Source organism: Petromyzon marinus, chromosome 54 (assembly GCF_048934315.1).
Source record: "Petromyzon marinus isolate PM22_M1 ecotype Great Lakes invasive population chromosome 54, UKy_Petmar_22M1.pri1.0, whole genome shotgun sequence".
Classification (NCBI taxonomy): Eukaryota; Metazoa; Chordata; class Hyperoartia; order Petromyzontiformes; family Petromyzontidae; genus Petromyzon; species Petromyzon marinus.
The window spans coordinates 7,448,811-7,462,399 of record NC_133720.1 but is presented as its reverse complement, the minus strand read 5'-3'; the positions used below and the strand labels follow the sequence as shown (position 1 = coordinate 7,462,399).

Sequence of the window (13,589 nt, the reverse complement as noted above, 5' to 3'; positions counted from 1 at the left end):
ATGATGATATTGTGATGCTGATGATGATATGGTGATGCTGATGATGATGATATTGTGATGCTGATGATGATATTGTGATGCTGATGATGATGATATTGTGATGCTGATGATGATGATATTGTGATGCTGATGATATTGTGATGCTGATGATGATGATATTGTGATGCTGATGATGATGATATTGTGATGCTGATGATGATATTGTGATGCTGATGATGATGATATTGTGATGCTGATGATGATGATATTGTGATGATGATGATGATGATATTGTGATGATGATGATGATATTGTGATGCTGATGATGATATGGTGATGCTGATGATGATATTGTGATGCTGATGATGATGATATTGTGATGCTGATGATGATGATATTGTGATGATGATGATATTGTGATGCTGATGATGATGATGATATTGTGATGCTGATGATGATGATATTGTGATGCTGATGATGATGATATTGTGATGCTGATGATGATATTGTGATGCTGATGATGATGATATTGTGATGCTGATGATGATGATATTGTGATGCTGATGATGATGATATTGTGATGCTGATGATGATGATATTGTGATGATGATGATGATATTGTGATGCTGATGATGATGATATTGTGATGCTGATGATGATGATATTGTGATGCTGATGATGATGATATTGTGATGCTGATGATGATATTGTGATGCTGATGATGATGATATTGTGATGCTGATGATGATGATATTGTGATGCTGATGATGATGATATTGTGATGATGATGATGATATTGTGATGCTGATGATGATGATATTGTGATGCTGATGATGATGATGATATTGTGATGCTGATGATGATGATATTGTGATGCTGATGATGATGATATTGTGATGCTGATGATGATATGGTGATGCTGATGATATGGTGATGCTGATGATGATGATATTGTGATGCTGATGATGATATGGTGATGCTGATGATGATGATATGGTGATGCTGATGATGATGATATTGTGATGCTGATGATGATGATATTGTGATGCTGATGATGATGATGATATTGTGATGCTGATGATGATATGGTGATGCTGATGATGATATGGTGATGCTGATGATGATGATATTGTGATGCTGATGATGATATTGTGATGCTGATGATGATGATATTGTGATGCTGATGATGATGATGATATTGTGATGCTGATGATGATGATGATATTGTGATGATGATGATGATATTGTGATGCTGATGATGATATGGTGATGCTGATGATGATATTGTGATGCTGATGATGATGATATTGTGATGCTGATGATGATGATGATATTGTGATGCTGATGATGATGATATTGTGATGCTGATGATGATGATATTGTGATGCTGATGATGATGATATGGTGATGCTGATGATGATGATATTGTGATGCTGATGATGATATGGTGATGCTGATGATGATGATATGGTGATGCTGATGATGATGATATTGTGATGCTGATGATGATATGGTGATGCTGATGATGATATTGTGATGCTGATGATGATATTGTGATGCTGATGATGATGATATGGTGATGCTGATGATGATGATATTGTGATGCTGATGATGATATGGTGATGCTGATGATGATGATATTGTGATGCTGATGATGATATTGTGATGCTGATGATGATGATATTGTGATGCTGATGATGATGATATTGTGATGCTGATGATGATATTGTGATGCTGATGATGATGATATTGTGATGCTGATGATGATGATATTGTGATGCTGATGATGATATTGTGATGCTGATGATGATGATATTGTGATGCTGATGATGATGATATTGTGATGATGATGATGATATTGTGATGATGATGATGATATTGTGATGCTGATGATGATATGGTGATGCTGATGATGATATTGTGATGCTGATGATGATGATATTGTGATGCTGATGATGATGATATTGTGATGATGATGATATTGTGATGCTGATGATGATGATGATGATATTGTGATGCTGATGATGATGATATTGTGATGCTGATGATGATGATATTGTGATGCTGATGATGATATTGTGATGCTGATGATGATGATATTGTGATGCTGATGATGATGATATTGTGATGCTGATGATGATGATATTGTGATGCTGATGATGATGATATTGTGATGATGATGATGATATTGTGATGCTGATGATGATGATATTGTGATGCTGATGATGATGATATTGTGATGCTGATGATGATGATATTGTGATGCTGATGATGATATTGTGATGCTGATGATGATGATATTGTGATGCTGATGATGATGATATTGTGATGCTGATGATGATGATATTGTGATGATGATGATGATATTGTGATGCTGATGATGATGATATTGTGATGCTGATGATGATGATATTGTGATGCTGATGATGATGATATTGTGATGCTGATGATGATGATATTGTGATGCTGATGATGATATGGTGATGCTGATGATATGGTGATGCTGATGATGATGATATTGTGATGCTGATGATGATATGGTGATGCTGATGATGATGATATGGTGATGCTGATGATGATGATATTGTGATGCTGATGATGATGATATTGTGATGCTGATGATGATGATATTGTGATGCTGATGATGATATGGTGATGCTGATGATGATATGGTGATGCTGATGATGATGATATTGTGATGCTGATGATGATATTGTGATGCTGATGATGATGATATTGTGATGCTGATGATGATGATATTGTGATGCTGATGATGATGATGATATTGTGATGATGATGATGATATTGTGATGCTGATGATGATATGGTGATGCTGATGATGATATTGTGATGCTGATGATGATGATATTGTGATGCTGCTGATGATGATGATATTGTGATGCTGATGATGATGATATTGTGATGCTGATGATGATGATATTGTGATGCTGATGATGATATTGTGATGCTGATGATGATGATATTGTGATGCTGATGATGATGATATTGTGATGCTGATGATGATGATGATATTGTGATGATGATGATGATATTGTGATGCTGATGATGATATGGTGATGCTGATGATGATATTGTGATGCTGATGATGATGATATTGTGATGCTGATGATGATGATATTGTGATGATGATGATATTGTGATGCTGATGATGATGATGATATTGTGATGCTGATGATGATGATATTGTGATGCTGATGATGATGATATTGTGATGCTGATGATGATATTGTGATGCTGATGATGATGATATTGTGATGCTAATGATGATGATATTGTGATGCTGATGATGATGATATTGTGATGCTGATGATGATGATATTGTGATGATGATGATGATATTGTGATGCTGATGATGATGATATTGTGATGCTGATGATGATGATATTGTGATGCTGATGATGATGATATTGTGATGCTGATGATGATATTGTGATGCTGATGATGATGATATTGTGATGCTGATGATGATGATATTGTGATGCTGATGATGATGATATTGTGATGATGATGATGATATTGTGATGCTGATGATGATGATATTGTGATGCTGATGATGATGATATTGTGATGCTGATGATGATGATATTGTGATGCTGATGATGATGATATTGTGATGCTGATGATGATATGGTGATGCTGATGATGATGATATGGTGATGCTGATGATGATGATATTGTGATGCTGATGATGATATGGTGATGCTGATGATGATGATATGGTGATGCTGATGATGATGATATTGTGATGCTGATGATGATGATATTGTGATGCTGATGATGATGATATTGTGATGCTGATGATGATATGGTGATGCTGATGATGATATGGTGATGCTGATGATGATGATATTGTGATGCTGATGATGATATGGTGATGCTGATGATGATATGGTGATGCTGATGATGATGATATTGTGATGCTGATGATGATGATGATATTGTGATGATGATGATGATGATGATATTGTGATGATGATGATGATGATATTGTGATGCTGATGATGATATGGTGATGCTGATGATGATATTGTGATGCTGATGATGATGATATTGTGATGCTGATGATGATGATATTGTGATGATGATGATGATATTGTGATGCTGATGATGATGATGATATTGTGATGCTGATGATGATGATATTGTGATGCTGATGATGATGATATTGTGATGCTGATGATGATATTGTGATGCTGATGATGATATTGTGATGCTGATGATGATGATATTGTGATGCTGATGATGATGATATTGTGATGCTGATGATATTGTGATGATGATGATGATGATATTGTGATGCTGATGATGATGATATTGTGATGCTGATGATGATGATATTGTGATGCTGATGATGATGATATTGTGATGCTGATGATGATATTGTGATGCTGATGATGATGATATTGTGATGCTGATGATGATGATATTGTGATGCTGATGATGATGATATTGTGATGATGATGATGATGATATTGTGATGCTGATGATGATGATATTGTGATGCTGATGATGATGATATTGTGATGCTGATGATGATGATATTGTGATGCTGATGATGATGATATTGTGATGCTGATGATGATATGGTGATGCTGATGATGATGATATGGTGATGCTGATGATGATGATATTGTGATGCTGATGATGATATGGTGATGCTGATGATGATGATATGGTGATGCTGATGATGATGATATTGTGATGCTGATGATGATGATATTGTGATGCTGATGATGATGATATTGTGATGCTGATGATGATATGGTGATGCTGATGATGATATGGTGATGCTGATGATGATGATATTGTGATGCTGATGATGATATGGTGATGCTGATGATGATATGGTGATGCTGATATGGTGATGCTGATGATGATATGGTGATGCTGATGATGATATGGTGATGCTGATGATGATATGGTGATGCTGATGATGATGATATTGTGATGTTGATGATGATATGGTGATGCTGATGATGATATGGTGATGCTGATGATGATATTGCGATGCTGATGATGATGATATTGTGATGCTGATGATGATATTGTGATGCTGATGATGATATGGTGATGCTGATGATATTGTGATGCTGATGATGATATTGTGATGCTGGTGACGATATGGTGATGCTGATGATGATATGGTGATGCTGATGATGATATTGTGATGCTGATGATGATATGGTGATGCTGATGATATGGTCATGCCGATGATGATATGGTCATGCTGATGATATGGTCATGCTGATGATATGGTGACGCTGATGATGGTATGGTGATGCTGATGATGTGGTCATGCTGATGATGATATGGTGATATAGTGTTGCTGATGATGGTGATAACAGGGCAATGCTAATGATGATGCTAATGATGTGGTGATGCTGTTGATGCTGATTATATAGTGATGCTGATGATGATGTGGTGATGCCGATGCTAATTGTGATGATATGGTGATGATGATGCTGATGGTGATGATCGTGCTGATGACATTGGTGGTGTTAAGGGGATGGCTGCTGTAGTGTAACGGTCAGCACCGCAATCCGGGGGTCACCGGTTCAATCCGATCCCCCCCGGCGCTGCCGTTGAAACGACGCTGCAAGTTTCTGAAATGGCTCCCCGGCCTCTGTCTACCCAGCGGGCATAAATGGGCGAATCGATTGGCAGGTCGAGTGCGGTGGGGTACAATGTTGGGTCCTCCCAACTCTCACGAGGTGTGTGGCCATCGTGGGGGGAGGAGTAGACCGGACAGCCTTTATTGAGACGTAGCAATGATAAAATCATAAAATCATCTTGATCAAGTCACGACAACAATGATGACCACAATGATGACGCCGATGAGAATTATGAAGAACGTCAATGATGATGATGGCAATGATGATGATGGCGATGACCATCATAATCATCATCATCATCATCAAAATGACGACGACGATGATGAATGACGATGATGATCATCACAATGACGGCGATGACGACGCGGATGATGACGATGATCATCACAATGACGATGACGACGACGCGGATGATGACGACGATGACGACTGCCATCGTTCAACAGGCCTGCTCTTGAACGGATCACGACACTCCCCGTCCGGCCCTAACGGAGCTTCGCCTTCAGCGGCGGCCACCAGCAGCGCCTCCTCGCTCGTCCCCACGTCCCCGCTGGCGCCCGCCTTCATCACGGCAGGCCTCTCCTCCGCGTCGTCGCTCTCCTCCTCCTCCTCGTCCTCCTCCTCCTCCTCCTCCTCGTTGTCCACCTCTTCCTTCCCGTCGTCGCCGCCGCTCCACCCGCCGCCGGCGCCGGCGCCGCCGCCGGCGCCGCTGCTGCTGCCGGCGCCTCCGCAGCTGCCGGCGGCGTGCGGCGCGCGTCAGCTGAGCAAGCTGAAGCGCTTCCTGACGACGCTGCAGCAGTTCGGCTCGGACATCTCGGCCGAGATCGGGGAGCGCGTGCGAGCGCTCGTCCTGGCGCTCGTGGTAACGGCTTCCCTCGCCACCCCCAACCACCGCTCACCGTGGCGCCGCAACCGCCGCAACCGCTTGCAACCGCTTGCAACCGCTTGCAACCCCAACGCTGCTGGCCACCGTCTCACTGCCTGCCACGTCACCAGCCACGCAGCCACTGCTCACCACGTCGCCTGCACACTATCCCACCCATCACTCACACTACATCACACTACATCACACCACAGCTCACCACCCACCAAACCACGTGCCACTACCCGTCCCCCCCCCCCCCCACTATAATACCACCCCCCCGTGGCGATAGACAGCGTTGTGGGCCCTTGCGCGCGAGCACGTTGGAAGGGCCGCGTGCCGCTAATTGGGAGGAGGAGCGCGAGGAGGATGAGCGGGGGTCGGTTGAAGGTCGTTGCTGCAGCTGCTGCTGATGCTGCAGCTCCTGCTCCTGCTGCAGCTGCTGCAGCTGCTGCTGCTGCTGCAGCAGCTGCTGCTGCTGCAGCAGCTGCTGCTGCTGCAGCTACTGCTGCAGCTGCTACTGCAGCTGCTGCTGCAGCTACTGCTGCAGCTGCTGCTGCTGCTGCTGCAGCGCGCCATGACGATGCCGCAGCGCCGTGACGATGCTGCGCAAAACGCGGCGGCGATAAGAAAGTTATCGGTTGTCGTCGTCATCGTCGTCTTATTTTGTTATTGCTGCTATTTCCCCACCCCACCCCCCACCCCACCGTGGCATTATCCCGGTCGCGTCGCCACGAGCCGACGATTCCATCGGCGCAGCTCACCGGGGAGCACGACCCCCCCCCCCCAGTCCCTTCCCTTAGCGGAGGAGCACGGCCCGCAGAAGTGCATATCGCAGAGCTACCGCGGAGATGAACAGAGCTCCCTCGGACATCCTTTCTTCTTTCTTCCTTCTTTTTCTTCTTCCTCCTCCCTCCTTCCCCCTTCTCCTCCTTCTTCTCTCGTCTCCACACACCGGAGATGACGGCACTTTCTCAGCCACCCTGTCGCACGACACGAATGTTCGTCCCGTGCGACAGCGACACCGATATTTTTGCAATTCTCAGAGAGCTGGAATTTAGCCCAAATTTAAATGCGGGAATGCATTCAAGGCGATGGTTATTTTTGTGCAGGCAGGTTCGTTCGGAATCAGAATCTCCATTAATTTCACAGAATCGTCGACTTTGAGAACCCGGTTGAACCACAGCCAGCCACCTTGATTAAAATCCATGTGTCAATCAAGTTGCAAAAATCTTGTTACACACACACACTAACTCTCCTACTGGATTGCAAATCACACGAATGAACTTTTGCTTTAACCCACAGGGGGAAAAGCAGCGCCATAGTCCGGACAATACGGTATGAAGCTTATAAAGTTCAGTGAGACACAGACACAAAGAGACAGACAAACGCATAGAGACACAGAGACTCACAGACATACAGCGAGACATAGAGACGGACAAACAGATATATACAGAGACTTTTGACGTTTTAAACAACTTTTATTGCCGCCAGCAGCAACAACACTGGAGACGATTCCGATATGAAAAACACAAAGTCACCAGCAACACAAATACACAAAGTCACCAGCAACACAAATAGCTACAGAGAGACGGACAGACCCAGATCCACAATGAGAAACACAAAGTCGCAGGGAGATTATACTTTTTGGTTCTATTCGGTAAAGTCACCTACGTGACTTTACCGAATAGAACCAAAGAGTATGGATCCTTGCAGTCACAAAAGCTTCACATCTAGAATTCACAGGGAGATTGACAAATAGATACAAGTACACAGACACACAGCGATACGTATAGAGACATGCACAGACAAAGATCCCCCGTGTAGCCTTAACAGACTGTTGGGGCAAGTGCTGTCAGCGCGCAGCTTTGCAGGCCGGCACGGCACACGAGGGGGTGGGTGGCCAGCAACTTGCGCCTGGCCGCCTTTGTCTCCCCAGTGCCGCTGTTACACATCGTACCAGGTACTAATTTGAGGCTGAGTCGACCCAGGGGAACCCCAGGACCGGTTCAGATAAATCGTCACCGGTGTTGGCCGTGAGCGGGAATGGAACTACGGACGCCGTGTTCGTAGCGCTCGACGCTGCACCACCGCACTGCACACAGAGACAGACAGACACCGACAGAGACACGCAGACACACATAGAGAGGGAGACACGGACGCGGAATGAAAGCGTTGCCGTGGCTTTTTGTTTCCCTGATGCCGGAACGCGGCGTATAACGGGCCCAGGCGCATGCGAGATGCGTGTCGGCGCACCCGTGCCGGTTTGGCGCTTGCCGCGGCCGCCGGCCTCCCCGAGGGACCGCTGTCCCACTCCTCCGGGGGGGGGCCCGTCGCGGCTGCTGAGCGGGCGATTAACTCGCCGTTTGCTTCCTCGTAGCGGCCCGCGCGGCTTTCCAGACCTTCACCCGGTGGGGGGGTGGGGGGGTGGGGGGGGGGTGGTCCGCTCGGCGCATGGCGAGAGACGCGCACCGCCTCGCTCGATCCCTGCGCGCGACGGCGGTGGCGGCGGTGGCGGCGGTGGCGGCGGTGGCGGCGGTGGCGGCGGTGGCATTGTTGGTTCAGGAACCAGATGCCAATGCGGAGGTCTGCCGCCTCGGCATGACGGGAGGGCTTCGGAGGCGAGCGAGAGAGTGAAAGAGTGGGATAGAGTGAAAGAGAGTGAGAAAGAGAGTGAGTGAGAGTGAGTGAGTGAGAGAGAGAGAGAGAGTGGGAGACTGAGAGAGAGTGAGAGAGAGTGGGATAGAGTGAGAGAGTGAGAGAGTGAGAGAGTGAGAGAGTGAGAGAGTGAGAGAGTGAGAGCTCGTGCGGAACGATCCTCCGTGCTCCGCTCGGTGTCAGAATCAAAATATATACCGGAGGAATCCGATGAGATGTAAAGCTCTTTTTCTCCAGTAGAGGCACGGGGTCACAAAATAAACAAAACAAAATTCACGATAGGCGTGCAAAGTACAGGGAAGGTAAACAAATAACTTTTAAAACATATTTACAAATTTAAAAAACGTATTATTTTTATCTGACCACAAATTATAGCTCAGCAAAGTGGCTTATCATGTGGACATTTCTAGCAGCCAAATAATCTAAACCAGGGGTCAAAATAACAAGCGGTGCCTTTAAAAAAAATTAAATTTGAGGTGTCGGTCCAGCCACCGCCGGTCCACATCTCTCCAACGCCGTGATGAAGAGCTTCGTACCTCATCGGATTCCTCCGGTCTAAGTCTTAAGTCACTCTGATTCTGGGTAACTCCGATCACCGCCTCTTGCGGCCCAGGAGCCGATTTCGTCACTCCATTTGCTCCCCGTGAGCGTCCCCCCTCGGACGCTCTCCATCCCCGTGGCGGCTGCCACTCCCCGCCGGGCCTAGCGGAGCTTCGCCCCGTCAGCGGCAGCGTCGCCAGCGGCCGCCGCTGCCGTCAGCGGCGCCTCTTGGCTCGTCCCCACGTCCCCCGCTGGCGCCCGCCTTCATCACGGCTGGCCTCTCATTCTGATGACGCTGGTCATCATCGCCCATCATCATCATTGACCCTTTTGATCTGTTTCCACCGTTGTCATCGTTGTAGTCGTCATTGTTTTATCGCAAACCTGACCGTCGTCTCGTCCGGCCGCAGCGCGTCCCCTGGTCCAACCCCACCGCCCACCCCCCCACCACTTCTTACTTTTCCTAACTCTTTCAACGTCGGCACCGTCAGCCCCCACGTGCGCGCTCGCTCATCATCGTCCTGTCTCGCAATTGTTCGTTTAACTTCTTCTTCTTCATTTGAACTTGGCTCTCGTTTCTGTGCGTTTGGCAGAACTCCACGATATCCATCGAAGACTTCCACTCGAAGCTGCAGGAGGCGACGAACTTTCCGCTCAGACCGTTCGTGATTCCGTTCCTCAAAGTGAGTAGTCCCCCATTTTTCCGCATTTTTTTGCTATTTTGCCGTTTAGTTGTTTTCTTTTCTGCGCCAAAACTTTCAACTCTCTCCGGTTTTTTTCTTCCGTTTTTTTGTTCGTTCGTCGCGGCGGCGTTCGCCGCTCGTCGCAGAGCCTCGTGGTTTACGACACCGGCGGCCGCACCGTGTCCACCGTTTAACAAACAAAGAAATACGGTGGACAAATCATCGGCGACGTGGCGATCCACGTGCGCGCGACCGTCGTTAGAGGCGGCGACGGCTTGGGGTGGGGGGGGGGGGGTGGGAGGCCTTCATCCAGCAATGGATAGATCGTGGCCGATGATGACGACGATGACGACGTCACGATGTGCTGCCCCATTCGTGATGGACCGACGCTCGCACGGAAAATCGTTGAAAAGGTCCCCGTCTCCTCGTGGCCGCTCGTTTGGCGAAATAATTTGACATCTGGTTTTTGTTTTTTTTCGCCGAGGCCGCCGCCACCGCTGCCGCCACCGCACTGCCCGGCTTGTAACTTCATTACGCAGGATTTAGGGAGGGGGGGGCTGCTGGCTGGGGGGAAGGGGTGGGGAAGAGGTAGAGATGGGGGCGACTCGCTGCCGCTGATATTCCCAGCTCGCCACCCCTAACGTCTTTGCGTACCCTCTCCTGTCTGCCACGACCTTACCGTGTTGACAGTGGGATAGTTTTTTAGTCTGCTCTCTCCATACTTCGCCATGCCGGTCGGCGTGCGTTGGGTTGAAGGCAGTACCGATGTGGAGAAGGCTGAGTGATCTGCCTAAATCAGGGCACGACCTCACCGGGAGAGTGGGCAACAGCTATGTCGGTATCCAGGTTCGCGCGTTTCTCATCTCCTCCATGACGCCGATGACCGCCTTTGTGTTGTGTTTCACAGAGTTTCGCGCTGAACTAGAACCCGTGTCTAACGGACACAATAACATGAGGTGATGCTCACTACGCACAAGGAGTATATCGGCCAACACGCGAACTCTGCTCATCCTCGCAGCAGCGGCTTTTGGCTACTGAACAAAGGCGGTGGTCACCGCATCATCGCGCGGCGCTTTCAGATGCGCTTCTGCGGCCGTCTGGAACGCTCTTCCTTCCGATATCGGCAAGCCACTGGAGCTAGGCACTTTTAAATCAAATAGATTGAAAACGAATTTCTTTAGGAACTACTTTTTGCGTGTTCATTTGTTGTCCTTCCCCCGCACCTCCGATTAGCACGGTTGACTACGTACGGTGCAAAAGAAGTTCAACGTACATACTAACCAAGCGGGTCCTGGCCAGTACACCAGCAATGATTGAGTTCCCTGCTGACCAGACTTTGGCTTGTGCTCAACCTCATGCTACTGAAATCACGCACTCCCCCATGACAGGCATGCAACTGATGTGATGTTTGTTAAAAAAAAAGTCCCGACAACAACAACCTCGAATTACTCACGTGGAGGCATGGACTTGTGGAGGAAAACATATCGCCTACCGATTACATTTTGATCCACGTGTTTTTATTATTTACTTTAGGCCAATCGAATCGCTTTTAGGACGGTGCTCGCACAGCGACGCATTCCATCGCAAAAGCCAGACGTTGGGGGGAGTGGGTGAGGGGGGTGAGGGGGGGTGGGGGGGCAGGTAGGAGTAATATGAGAGTGGTGAGCCACACAAGACCGGTTATTTGAGTTCAGTTATTTAAGGAAACCTTTTTACTCGAGAGGAGGCTGGGTGGCTCACAGAGACGCTGCGGCGGCACCGCTGAGGACCCTGGGCGAGAATTCTTTGTTTCAGCCGTCGCGTGGAAATTTAGAGCAGCCGAGTACTCCCAAAAGGGTGGCGTCGATTCTAAATGCGCGATGGGAAAAACCAAAGAACCCGGAGAAAAATCCACGCCACCACCAGAAGAGTGACATACAAACTCAAAATACACAGCAACAGGCGTCAGGGTCGGGGTCGAACCCACGACCACCTGTATACCAGGCGAGGTAGTCAACATCTCTCCACTGCGGTGCCCAAATGCCACGCGCGAGAGACGGAGGGAGGGAGAAACGGCGCAGCCCATCCTCGGGTTCTCAAGAGTAGCGGGTTGATGGTCCTTGACCGGTCACCAATGACTTACACAGAGACCCACAGACATACACAGAGACTCATAGAATCTCATAGGGATCCACAAACTCCCCACAGAGATCCACAGACTCGCCTCCAATGAGATGTGGTTAAGCCGAGTTCTCAGCGAGTCTATGGCCTCAGCCCGGTCACCAATGAGTACACAGAATGACACGCGCGGCGCATTACTTGGGAAACTCTTCAAGATTAAAACAAAAAAAGTCCTGAAGTTATTTCCTGGCTCAAACGAGCATCGAGTGGGGGGGAGGGGGGTGGTAAAAGGTGCAATCTCCCCCTTAGGGCTTCACACAGAAAGAGAAACCCTCACAAACAGAGGCTGTGTTTTTTGTTGCTATCGAATAACGGGGGAGGGGGGGGGCGTGGGGGTGAGCCCTCGGGGTATTGTCCTCCACACCTCCCTCCAGGAACCTCTGGGTGGCTCCGCTCCCAGAATTCGAGGTTGATGATGGACAACGGAGGTCTTTCCCGCGAAACCGTATCTTCGTCTGCTCGGGCCAAGAGTTCTGACGTGGAATTCCGGGCCGCAGCCCGACGAAGCGAAATCGTCTGGGATAAATTTGGGACATGTGCCGGAATAACTTTCACCTTTCAATTTACGGTTTGCTGAGCCACGCCAGGCGGCCAGTGGCAAACGGCGCCATTAAAGAGTTATGGTCGGAAATTGGCCGCCGACTTTGGGATGGCCAAGTACGCCGCGGAAACGATGGGGTGGGTGGAGGGGGGGCGGGGAGGACGACTCCGGGTCGCGACGGTGGGTAGCGTCGGGGCAACGCCACGCGCCAGCGGGAGTTTGACAGATCGAGAAGATTTTTGACGTCGCGTGGCCTGATTTGAGATTTGCGTCTCTCTGGAATCGATCGGTCTGGGGGGGGGCGGGGGGGGGGGTGGCTGGGGGGGGGGAGTGGCACTTGTCCCAATCCTCCATCAAGAAGAGACGGCGGGGGTAGGGGTAGAGGAGAAACGGCGATGTCTGTCGTCCGCTGCGGATGGCCGTCATCTGGTTTGAATGACGACGACGAAAAACGGCGGCGGAGCGAGGGCCCGGGCGGCCACCGCCGCCGCCGCCGCCATCTGCTTCCCATTCCGCCGCACGGCTCTCTCCGC

The 13,589-nt window shown here is 48.1% G+C and overlaps 1 protein-coding gene across 2 annotated transcripts in view; it reads left to right on the top strand.

The window, feature by feature from the left end:
- LOC116954074 (protein CBFA2T1-like) overlaps positions 1–13,589 on the top strand; it is an 84,337-nt gene that overhangs the window by 51,943 nt on the left and 18,805 nt on the right. For both annotated transcript variants that reach the window (XM_076052150.1, XM_076052149.1), the window contains exons 4-5: positions 6,059–6,474; positions 10,266–10,355. In XM_076052150.1, the coding sequence (XP_075908265.1) occupies positions 6,059–6,474; positions 10,266–10,355 (506 nt within the window). The remainder of the gene's footprint in view (positions 1–6,058; positions 6,475–10,265; positions 10,356–13,589) is intronic.